General features: G+C 29.9%; 2 protein-coding genes across 3 annotated transcripts in view; both read left to right on the forward strand.

Annotated features, from left to right (window-relative positions):
• The first annotated feature begins 3,962 nt into the window (after positions 1-3,962).
• On the forward strand, positions 3,963-5,711 carry LOC101492519 (GDSL esterase/lipase At5g33370-like). Its single transcript, XM_004494704.3, has 5 exons — positions 3,963-4,257; positions 4,459-4,586; positions 4,659-4,901; positions 4,982-5,234; positions 5,314-5,711. The coding sequence occupies exons 1-5, from the start codon at positions 3,993-3,995 to the stop codon at positions 5,544-5,546; spliced, it is 1,122 nt and encodes a 373-aa protein (XP_004494761.1). The 5' UTR covers positions 3,963-3,992; the 3' UTR covers positions 5,547-5,711.
• Positions 5,712-7,986: 2,275 nt separating this feature from the next.
• LOC101492849 (protein PIR) overlaps positions 7,987-12,523 on the forward strand; it is a 19,061-nt gene continuing 14,524 nt past the window's right edge. Inside the window, exons 1-9 of one of the 2 annotated variants that reach the window (XM_004494705.4) lie at positions 7,987-8,247; positions 9,236-9,308; positions 9,470-9,534; positions 9,625-9,702; positions 10,016-10,135; positions 10,252-10,322; positions 10,405-10,497; positions 11,988-12,057; positions 12,221-12,285. In XM_004494705.4, coding sequence (XP_004494762.1) covers positions 8,194-8,247; positions 9,236-9,308; positions 9,470-9,534; positions 9,625-9,702; positions 10,016-10,135; positions 10,252-10,322; positions 10,405-10,497; positions 11,988-12,057; positions 12,221-12,285 — 689 coding nt within the window. In that variant the 5' untranslated portion in view covers positions 7,987-8,193. Of the gene's footprint in view, positions 8,248-9,235; positions 9,309-9,469; positions 9,535-9,624; positions 9,703-10,015; positions 10,159-10,251; positions 10,323-10,404; positions 10,498-11,987; positions 12,058-12,220; positions 12,286-12,523 lie in introns of those variants that run through there. The other variant, XM_027332409.2, reaches the window with a different exon arrangement.

The following is a 12,523-nucleotide window of genomic DNA, read 5'->3' on the forward strand; positions in this document are numbered from 1 at the left end:
TATATATATATATATATATATATGACTTCATCATAAACTACATATTTGAAGGTCTCGTTATATTTTTAAACACATATATACTAAAACAATTTCACTTGATCTCTCACCGTCAATAAGTTCATTTTTTGCCGAGAAAAACAATATTCTATTAATAATAAAACAAGACAAATTTACAAATACAGAAAATAAAGAGATAAAAATAATTCCATTAATAAAACAAGATATTAAGCAATTATTATTTGAAATAAGTTGTTGAATAATATTCAGTACAGTCAAAGAATTTCTATCAAAGATGAATTTGAAATTACAAATTATATATAACTTCACCAAACACTACATATTTGAAGGTCTCGTCATATTTATAGATACATGTATACTAAAACAATTTCACGTGATTTCTCACCGTCGGTAAATTCTTTTTTACTGAAAAAAACAATATTCTATTAATAATAAAACAAGACAAATTTACAAATATAAAAAAATAAAGAGATAAAAGTAATTCTATTAATAAAACAAAATATTATTACAAAGATAATAAAAAAGATATCAATAACAACCAGTAGATTGATGGAAAATTTACAAGTTGATTGGATATTATTGGAGCTCCTCGTGATAATAATATTGCGTATTTTTTATAGAATGATGTAGTGGTTTAGGGAAGCGTAAGAAAAATGTTTGGAATTTAATTTGGTTGGGATGGTATGATGTTTATGGTTTCTAAGAAACAATATATAATTTGATAATGGTGTAGCTGATTGTGTAGACTTTTAGAGTTTTTTATTTGTAGAGGGTAAGGTGTTGTTTATTATCTTGTACTCGTACTGACATACTAATCTGTTAACGTACTTAAACCCAATCTGATATTTCTTTTTGTTTTTTGTAATGTTTGTTTTATTTCTTGTACTCATGTTAATTTGATTTTACTTTAATAGTTCTACTTACTAAGATAATCAAAATCAGACCGGACTGATCAACTCACTTGGTTGGACCGGTTCAATTAAGCCTTAAAACCAATAAAACCGACTGTTAGTTTTTGTACCCCATTTAAACTTGTACCCCTCAATTTGTTAAAAACTCAGTTTTATCGTTAATAAATTCATTTACGTGAGCGGTAAAAAAAGATTACTCCAAAATCTGACCCTTCATTGAAATTTCCGGTAAGTAATTTTTTGCAACTAAATTTCCGGTAGTTGTATTTTCAATACCGGAAATTTCAAAAATTTTGAAAAATCTGGTAGTTAGTTTTTGTTCATCGGAAATTTTATTTTTTGAAATTTCCTGTAGTTAATCCAGAAATTTCAAAAATCCGGTAGTTATTTTTTTTGAATATTTTTTTAATTTGTTTGTTATTTTTGCTCCTCTGGTCAATAAAAAAAATTAAAAAAATTATATATATATAAAAAAAAAGTTACACAGTGTACCGAAAATTTCAAAAAGAAATGAAATTTCCGATAAACAAATCGGAAAATTGAAAAATCCGGTATTGATTTTGAACTACCGGAAATTTTAATCCTCTTGAAATTTTCGGTAAAAACTTTTTTTCAGAAAAACTCACTTTTCCGGATTTTTCAAGTATGGGGTACAATTTTTTCTTATTTTGACTTTTACTAATTTTTTAAAGATTATTTTGGGTATTTCACTCAAAAAACATTAAATTGGGGGTACAAATTTAAATGGGGGGTACAAAAGCTAATAGTCAATAAAACCAGATGAAAAATTAGAAAATTGGATTAAAATCGGTAATTGGGCCCGGTTGCAGAGATTGGACCTTTTTTTATTTATAAAAACAGAATAAACATCATTCAGCATTTTGGATGAATTGGGCCTCAAATTGGAGGCCCAAATTAACCTAAATCATACAATTATTTAATTAATGTTTCAATTGCCATGCACATTTTTAATTTTATATCTCATACTGCATACTGTATATTTTAAATTTTTCAACGTGAGATTTATGCAAGATAAAAGTAGCAAATACCAAAGTTTTTGTGCGAAAAGCTAGCTTACTTGCATCAAAAAATTTAGTTGGATAATAAAAAATTATTAATAAATTTTAGCTTCTTCAAAAATAAAAAATAAAAACTAAAGCCTTATTTTTATTTTTGTTTTTAAAAGAGAGAAAAAAATTATTATTGAAAAATTTACGAGCACAAGATATACCATAATAGTGGAATACAATATATTTTTATAATGATTTAACGTTACTTTATACAACTTATATTTAAATATTACGGTCTATTAAATATATACAAATATTTTGGTATATATTATAACACTTACCACTGGTTATAGTTGGAGCAACTTATCCATTTACCACTAAGTCACTAACTATAAGTCATACCTAATCGAGAATACGCAGAAGAAGTCTACGTACACCTACCTCTTGGCTATCCCATCCTCCCATAAAGGGGATAAATTTTTTGTTTTTTTCATGTTAAAGAAATCCTTATATATGCAATATATTGATACAAGCATTAAAATAGTGGTTTTGGAAATTCTCATTCAGTATCTTAGCTTATGGTTTCCAACATTGCTCAGTTGATGGCTCTCTTTTTATATAGCACGCGAGTTTGAATCTATTCATTCTACTTACTAGAAACTAATGTCAAATTGAAGATAAGATTTTAAATATTATTTTGGGTTGGAGATTGCCAAATACAAGCAAGGGATCCACTTAAGTCAAATAAATTTACTCTTCAACTGAACTTACACTGTTTTTGTCTACACCAAACCAGTTCCTTTGCCAATGGATCCAAATGTAACTCAATGATCTAGATGGTGAACCACTGCAAAATGTAACTCTCCTTTTTTGAATGCAATTGATCGGTATCTAAAAACAAGGGAAATGGATTAGTTGGGTTTTTAGGCACGCACAATTTTTTTCCATTGTTTATGTTGAATTGATATTGATGAGGTCACCATCTTAGCTACGAGGACAATTGAGTTTATAAGTTTTTATTTTTTGAGTATGACGTTGATCATCATTAATATTTTAGATAATATTTAAGTAGTAATCAACTATGAACTATCTATCAAAACGTTTCACCGAAGAATTTGCCTCAAACTATATACATTCTAACAATGATGTTCAAGTTGGAAATCTAAGACTATGATTGCTCATGGTTTGGCTCGGGAAGAAAACCTAATCCAACTGAATCGTTATAACTATTTGATGTTAATTGTTTGTTCAAAATCACATCGAAGTAGTATAAAAGTTCAATGCACAAATTCTACATTTTTGAACTGAAATTATTTTTACAAACAATTCAACTATATTTTTTTGAACCGATTTAATTTCTTTGTAAACTAAACCATACGAAATTGCTATTATTGACTAATATTATGACATTTAAAGAAAACCAGATATTAAGACTATTGTAAAAATAAAAACACCGAAACAAACCATTAACCCAAACTAAAAAAAATTAAACTTGACATATAGTTCATAAACGGGTTCAATTCAGCCCGTGAACTACCCAAAATTCAGTAATTTAATTTGTTAAAGTCAGTTAAGTTTGTGTTGCGGAAGTTTATATGTAAACATATATCTAAGTGAATGAACATAACTAACCGAAAATTCTAATCTACGTGAAAAGGAATAATTAAGTGTAGGTACTAATAATTCGTGACAATAACATTGTTTTATTGGTTGTATTAAAAGCATGCGTCAACCATATAGGAAACAATAACATACCCTGTTTTCACTTTTTGCTTCTTTCATCTTTTTGTAAAAACTTTTGGGCGGCGGAAATAATTTCTCATTGCATTTCCATTCACCCAATTGTCACATGTCATGCAATGTTAGAATTATAACTTCAATTTCATCCAATCAATTTCAATTAAAAGACCACCTAAAAGTTGATCGTGCCTAAAAAACTTGCTCTTTTATTTTCTTTTATTTATTGGTATTAAAAATAAAATAAAGTCTAGTTGAAACTATCTATAAAAAGGGTTGAATTGATGTATCCAATACAACATCACCCACTTACTCAATGCAAATGGCAATTCCATCAATTTTTTTTGTTCCTTTGGTGATATGTTTTGGAATATTTTTAGTTGTTGGGGTTATTGTCCCAGTTGAAGGTGATTCTAAGCCAAGGGCTTTCTTTGTGTTTGGTGATTCACTTGTTGATAGTGGTAATAACAATTATTTGGCAACTACTGCTAGAGCTGATTCTCCTCCTTATGGAATTGATTATCCAACTGGTAGACCCACTGGTCGATTTTCTAATGGTCTTAATATTCCTGATCTTATTAGTTAAGTATCGTTCCATAAATTCTTTTTAAATTTTTCAATATTACTTTATATTTTGCTTCCATCACCCACGTATCCAACCACAAGCATGCAATATTCATGTTATTCTCACTAATCAATCATACTACTAAAATATATCGTTATTTATAAACAATTTTTATACATAAATATATAGTTAGTTAACTTGTTAGTTTGATTATCAGGTCAAAAATTAGGTACTGAATCTGTGTTGCCATACTTGAGTCCACAATTAAGAGGCGAAAAGCTTTTAAATGGAGCGAATTTTGCATCAGCTGGAATTGGCATTCTAAACGACACTGGAGTTCAATTTGTAAGTGTACTAAAAGAGAAATGTAAATTTGTAAAGTACGGTTGATGGTAATGACATAATTTAAATTTGCAGCTAAATATAATCAGAATGTATAGACAATTGGATTACTTTGAAGAGTACCAACATAGAGTGACCTCTCTAATTGGAGCAGCTAGGACTAAAAAATTGGTTAATCAAGCATTAGTCCTCATCACTGTTGGTGGTAACGATTTTGTAAACAATTACTATTTGGTTCCATATTCGGCTAGGTCTCGCCAATATTCACTACAAGATTATGTCAAATTTCTCATCGTAGAGTATCGCAAACTCTTACAGGTAAATTAGTTATGTTAATAGTAATAATGAATTTTCTAGTTACATTTTAATGTGACAATAATGTGACAAATATGTTGCAGAGACTATATGATCTAGGAGCACGCAGAGTGATTGTTACAGGGACTGGACCATTGGGTTGTGTTCCAGCAGAATTGGCTATGCGTGGAAGCAGTGGAGGATGTTCTGCTGAACTTCAAAGAGCTGCTGAATTGTACAATCCTCAATTACAACACATGATACAAGGACTCAACAATAAAATTGGCAAAGATGTTTTTATTGCTGCAAATACAGCACTTATGCATAGTGATTTCGTTACTAACCCCAAAGCATTTGGTACGCATCAAAATTCTAATATACAGCATTTCGTTATTAACATGTATATATAATTTTATTTATTTTAATTGTTGGGCAGGTTTTGCTACATCGAGAATTGCTTGTTGTGGACAAGGGCCATACAATGGAATTGGGCTGTGCACACCACTCTCTAATTTATGCCAAGACAGAAACTTGTATGCATTTTGGGATCCATTTCATCCATCCGAAAAGGCTGGCAAACTTATTGTGGAGCAAATTATGTCAGGTTCTAAAAGATACATGCATCCAATGAACCTCAGCACTGTCCTAGCATTGGATGCTACCACATAACAACTATCACATGTTATCTTCTTTCTTCTTCTTCTTCTTCTTCTTCTTAATTCTTCTTGTTGGACTTGAGATTTGGTTTTAATTTGTATCAAGTGTGTGACTTCCATGCTCTTTAGAGTTGTGATTTCTTTAAATAGTTCTTGATGAATTAAATAATTGATAGTACTTATTTCTTCTTTTATATATAAATATAAATATATGTATGCCTAATAAAATTGAAGCACATTTCAAACTAATCAAAAATAAAAATATGACATTCCATAAGGCATAGACATAGTTCAATATGTTTAATTGGGACATCTAAAAGAGTTCAATAAGGTAGTTATTATTTAAACCATGACTATTAAAATAACATATTAACGATTAACATTTTACTATAAAAACCCAATTAAAAAAGGAAAAAGATTAGAAGCGAGAAAAAAGTTAACAATGTATTAAAACAAGGATTATATTAAGAATAAAAGGGTAATGGTAATACCTCGCATACCATGTTCTTTGCCACTTTTTTTTACCAAACCTCGCCACTTGTATAATAATAGAAAAGAAGACAAAATTTGTTTTTCTCACAATTGTGGTGTAATTGGTGGTTCGATTGGAGAATGGTTAGATGGACTCTTAAAATGGACCTCGATTGGAGAATGGTTAGATGGACTCTTAAAATGGACCTCGATTGGAGAATTGTAAGTGTAGTGTGTTCGAAACAAAGTTGTTGGAAATGGGTTGAAAGTCTTTGTTTGATTTGTAGTTCAAGATAGAGAATACTTGAACTTTTTGTTGATCTTAATGTGTCTTATCATGATTGTTAGAGTCAGTGGTAGTGACGAGACATTATTCTATAATTTTTGTTCTACGGATATTTGGTAGTGATTTCATGACGATGTTATGAGATCCTTTACTCATTTAATTTTCTTTTATGGGCTTGACCCTATTACTTAAAAAAAAGGGTGATACATATGGGCTATTTGTTATTTTTCATTTTATAAAGTGTATAAAGGATATTATGTCAATCTTTTTTCTCACATTTATCCAATTAAATAATTGAAGAAGTTAATTTTGTTCTTGTTTAATTTAGAGCTTACATAAATTTGATTTTTTCTTCTTCTTTGCATTCAATTTAGGTGTTAAAGTGTATGAGATTAAATGGCATCAATTGTTGGAACAATAATGAGTGGGAATACACTCATATTCATTACACCATATTCACAATTGTAAGAAATTATCACTGTGATTGGTATGAAAATAAGAAATGTGATGAAAATTTCAAGAAAGATATAAAATTAAGTGGGAAGCACGTATAAAAAAGTATGGTAAGAAAATACCTGTGAATAAGAAACTTGATTTATTAGTTTTTTTTTATGAAAGAAAATATTTAGGGTACATTTGGTTGTTAAAAGAAAATTAAAAGAGAAAGAGTATGAAAAGAGATAAATAAATGAAAAAAATGTAATTAAATGTAGTTGATTTATTATGTTGATTGATATAAAAGAAATAAAGAAGAAAGAAGTAGTAGATTGTTTTTAAAATTTTAAAATGTCCCTTGACTAAACAACCTTCAATCAAAATTAATTTTTTATTAAATATATTAATTCAATTTTATAGCAATTTAATTAATAGATTGAATTAAATTTAACAATTTTTAATTTATGTTAATGTTGATTACCATAATAATTTAATTTAAAAAAAATAGAGCGCATTTTTAATAGGAAAAACAAACTGGAAAAAAGTGAAGCAATAAATAGCAAAAAAAGAAACCTCTAATTGTGTGCATTCATCGTCTTCCACTCCATAGCTCCTCCTCTACTTCTCTTGCATTGCTTTGATAAAAAAAAATTAAAACATCTATCAATATGTATTATGCGAGAGTCTCTTCCAAAACTATAGTTGCAAATCACGTCTTTTTTCTCTTTCTTATTTCTCTTTAAACAAACACCTTTAATCAAAGATAACCATTTTTCATTGACAAAATTATTCTAAAACATATAATAATATCAAAAGCAAATATGAAATTCCATGAAGCAAGAATGCATATTTATGAATAATGGTATGTCAACTGTTTTCTTGTAAAAAGTATAGATATTTTTGAAATAGTTATAGTTATTTATTTTATTTAGAATAAAATATAAACAATTTTTTTAATTATTATTTTTGTTTATATTTTTTAAAAAGAGTATGTCTTAATATTTAATCACTTATTTGACAGAGATAAAAATAGAAGAAATAAAGAAGAGAAATTTGTTTTTACTTATTTTGTACTCAATTTAGTTGCAGAAAAGCTAATTTAATTGCAAAATAGATGAAAAATGCAAAAACGGACACGGGTTCGTTCCATTTGCTTTTTTTGTACATCACCACAGTTTATTACAAAGCTCGATTATGCTACTTAAGTTTTGTCAATTAAGAACCAAGTAATAATTTTTTATTAGACTTAAAGCAATTGGGAAAGATATATTGTAATTTAAAAATCACCAGCTTCCCTCATAGTAGTAGCAGAAAGAGAAAATAGAGCATAGAATGAAGGGCATTATAGTCCACACAGAAGTTGTACCTGCCCAGCCTTGCGATTGAAGACTCTACCAATCGTAGTTGCTCTTCTCCTTTCTATGCCTCGCGCTTTAGTTTTCCTTCAACATTGCTAGAATATTCTGTTATGGCAGTACCCGTTGAAGAAGCCATTGCAGCTCTCTCTACATTCTCGCTTGAGGTACCAAACCAACTACTCCTATACCTCACTTTCTTTCTTCATTTATTTCAATCCAGTTTCTGCTTCATTTTTCTCACTTCATTTGCAACGATTTTGAATTTTGCTTATGGATCGTTCTTTTTTCTTTCCTACTGTTTGGTCTGATTCAGTCAATCATTACCTAAATTCGCGCTAATTCTAATTATAGAAACTTCTGTTTTTGTTTTCAATTTCTGCATTGAGTTTGTTTTAGAGATTGAGCGGTTTATTTCTTCTCTGTATTCTATATGTCTAACAATGACTGAAACAAATTATTGATCTATCAATACTTGATTCAGAAGTGTTATTCCGACATCTAAATTCAACAACATTTTAAACGGTTAATGCAATTCACAAACGTGGTTAACTAAGTTTAATGAATAATTAACTAGTATATCAAGATTAGACAACTCATAACCATTAACTGAGTTGTTCCAACTTCATGTAAATTTGCACTCCGGCAAATTGTGGTTAGTCACATTCAAATTTATAAAGAATGAAGTTTAGTTGATAATTAATACGTTGTGACACATAATATATCTATTAACCAAATTTAACTCTTTATTAACCACATGTCTGAACTATAGTGCTAGATCGTGGAAAATAGCGGTTTGTTCAATTCTGCTACACAGTAGTGCTATGGCGCTACTATAGCCGTTATTTGACAATACTCTGTACTAAATAGGTATCATGAAGCAATAGTGATTTGATCAAATTCTGCTATGCGATATGATAAAGGATAGCAAATTCTAATGCTATAGTGCCGGTATTTGACAACTCTGGTTTGAACTATGCTAACTATTATGTGTCCAAAATTGATGTCAAACAACATTTTTGTACTTGATTTGCATGACATGTATGAGGATTCTGGAGGTTCTCAAATAACACATTGCAGAAACTTGAAGTTTTTATTTCGGTATAGGCGAGTTGTTTTTTTCATGTGTTGTTTTTTGGTTCCTTAATTACATAGGATGAACAACCAGAGGTGCAAGGACCTGGAGTGTGGGTGTCAACTGAGAGAGGTGCCACAGAGAGTCCAATAGGTACTTTGGCTTCTTCTTCCATAGTTCCACTATTCTTTTTCGGATATGTCATTAATTTGTGCTGTAAATTTACTTGATAGAAAAGTCTGAGTGTTTTCAGCTTTGATTGAAAGTTGCATAGATTTTTTGGTTATTGCCATTTACCACCCTCCCTTTTGTAGAGTACTGTGATGTCGCAGCATACAGACTATCTCTGTCAGAGGATACAAAAGCTCTCAATCAGCTGGTATGCTGTTCTTGGGATATTTTTGTTGTTTAACCTGTCCTGTAGATGTTTGTTGTATATTTTGACTGTTTTTGCTAATACAAAATGCAGAATTCCCTTACCCAAGAGGGAAAGGAGATGGCATCAGTGCTTTACACTTATCGTAGTTGTGTCAAGGCACTTCCTCAGGTGATATTTCTATTAACTATGGGTAGTCAAAGCCAGTCAATGGGCATAAAATATGCTGTTTTTATGGTTAATGAGGCAATTTTGTCAGAAGGGAAAGGGTTACTCTTTAAACATGAAGTACATATTATATTTGAATTTTATTGGCACTAAATCCAAACTTACATGATGTCTTATATGGATTCATTTTCAAAATAACTTTTTGTCTGTTGATAAATTTGATAATATTAAAAGAACCTTATCAGAGATCCAATTTCATGTTTCCATATGTTTATATTTTCTCCTCTAATTTGTGCATTTTGCCACAATGAGGTAGCTTCCTGATTCTATGAAGCAAAGCCAAGCTGACTTATATTTGGAAACGTATCAAGTTCTGGATTTGGAAATGAGTCGTTTGCGTGAAATTCAGCGATGGCAAGCATCAGCTTCCTCAAAAGTATGGGTTGCGCTTAACATATTGTAGGATCCTTTGTTTTAATTTTTTTTCTCCAGAAAATTAGCCAGATCCAGACTTAATGTTAAGTAAATTCATACATGTCATTTTTTATGCAGTTAGCTACTGACATGCAACGTTTTTCTAGGCCTGAGAGACGCATTAATGGTCCTACAATATCTCATCTTTGGTGTGTTATAATGCTTCTTTTGTTGTTTTTGTCATTGTTGTTTATTTGTTTATTTATTTAATAGCTTTATTATTGACTCCAGGTCTATGTTGAGGTTGCTTGATGTTCTGGTGCAACTTGACCATCTTAAAAATGCTAAGGCAAGCATACCTAATGACTTTTCATGGTACAAAAGGTATGAATTTTGTTTTTTCTTATGTTACTTTATTTTCATGTAGAGGATCTTCAACCTCATTTTCAGGTTCTGTTTGTTTCTGTTAATTATATCCGTGTTCAGCTCCTTCTTTTTATCCTTTATTATACATGATGCTTTTAGGAGCCTGTAATTTAATATCTCATTAATGACAGAGATCTTCTCCGTTTATCAATATTGTTCTTTTATGTATGTAACTTCTGTTGTATAGTTGATTCAATGCCTTGTTGATTAGAACAACTACATTACATGAGGCACTTTAGGGATCTATCTTTTTGCCTCACCTAATATGTTAAATATTAGTAAATATTATAGAATAACCAGCTAGTGGACTTTGAATTTTTCAGATGAAAGTGTTTGATTGGGAATTATATGTGATGAGCAAAAATGTCATTGAAGAAACTAAATGGACATACATTTACTAATATCACCTTCTTTTAAAACGCATGCCCAAAAGTTCAAGAGGGTTGCTAGACATCCCTAGCTACTTTAGTGTAGTTTGGAATGAAATGTAAAAGTAATATGCATCCATATTCTCCAGTAAAGTTACATTTTTTTAAGATAATACATTAAGCCCAAGTTTGGTTTGAGAGAAAGATAATATGGAAGAAATACATTTTTAAATATTTGAAATTTTCTCATTTGGATGAAAAGGAAAGGGAAGAAAGAGAACTTTAGAAACTACAAGCTCAACATTTTTTGCTCAACATTTCCATTCATTTAAAAAATAAATTATTTTAATATTCTCTTCATTTATCTTTCTCCTCATAAAAAAAGGGTAAGTGTATGGTTATGGTCTTCATAAAAATGTATTTTATAGGTAGGTAGTTATCAATAATCTTTATAGCTGATTCAGCCCTGCTTGTGGCTGTGAATGTGATCAGTTTACCTGACAACATTTTGATGCAAAAAAATGGTTTTAACAATCATACCTTTCTGCTGATGGAGATTCTCCATTGTTTTTGGCTATTCACCAGAAGTATGATGAGTTTAGGAATAGAAAATATGAAAAAAAATTACTAAAGAAAAAAATAAGCATTAGGTTGCTGTCTTGTAGCTTCATCAATTATCCAACAAAAATTTAAGAGCAAGCCCAGAAGCAGAAAACTGTATTACAACCCTAGTATGCTTCAAAGCTCTATATGGCTGTGTACCTAGTACTCAAAAGAGAAACTTTGATGTGAAAAATTGTTTAGCTTTAGAGTGTTGAAATCATATAATTATTCAGGAGGTAATATAAATATAACTCAAATAGATCACGATGAAAACATGATTTTTGTTTTATCTATTTTAAGAAATGCAGTTTCTGCTATTTGTAATTGGGAAAACTACAAAAATGCTTATAATATTGTCAAACTTAAGATATGGAAAAGAATAGCATGGTTTCCATGATTTAGGGCTTCTTTATTTGAAGAACTATCTAATGAAGTTTCTCATTCATTCATCTTGGTTCCCTCCCCCCACTTTGTCAGGACTTTCACACAAGTTAGTGGTCAGTGGCAAGACACTGATTCAATGAGGGAGGAGTTAGACGATTTACAGGTGCATAATTGTTGAAATTTCCCAGTGTTTGTAATATAGAATGCTGTAAATTTATTATTTATTGTCTGACTTTCCAAAATTTTGGTCATTTATACTTTTTGACCAAAAATCCTGAATAAGATAGATTATTGACCTTGCTAACTTTCTTTAATTGCATTTGCAGATTTTCTTGAGCACAAGATGGGCTATTTTGTTGAATTTACATGTTGAAATGTTCCGTGTAAATAAGTATCCTGTATATCTACTTCACAATTTTTTCTCTCCATATGACTGCCACAATTTCCACTTTTCTGGTTTAACTTTTATGTTTTTTTTCTTCAAATTTTTGTTTATTTGATATTTCTTTTTGGATAAAAGTTATTTGTACTCAGGATGAATGTGGAACTGATTCAATCTGACAGATAAAATGATCTATTAAAAAGAAATTTAAGTGCTAGTTTATGTTGAAATTTAAGTTATGAGAAAG

Source organism: Cicer arietinum, chromosome 3 (assembly GCF_000331145.2).
Source record: "Cicer arietinum cultivar CDC Frontier isolate Library 1 chromosome 3, Cicar.CDCFrontier_v2.0, whole genome shotgun sequence".
NCBI lineage: Eukaryota > Viridiplantae > Streptophyta > Magnoliopsida > Fabales > Fabaceae > Cicer > Cicer arietinum.

Bases quoted from the DNA above. Each gene is read 5' to 3' on its own strand.
- LOC101492519 (XM_004494704.3), top strand. From the start codon at position 3,993: ATGCAAATGGCAATTCCATCAATTTTTTTTGTTCCTTTGGTGATATGT. The intron at 4,587-4,658 runs GTAAGTGTACTA...TTAAATTTGCAG, and splicing joins ACGACACTGGAGTTCAATTT to CTAAATATAATCAGAATGTA. The intron at 4,902-4,981 runs GTAAATTAGTTA...AATATGTTGCAG, and splicing joins AGTATCGCAAACTCTTACAG to AGACTATATGATCTAGGAGC.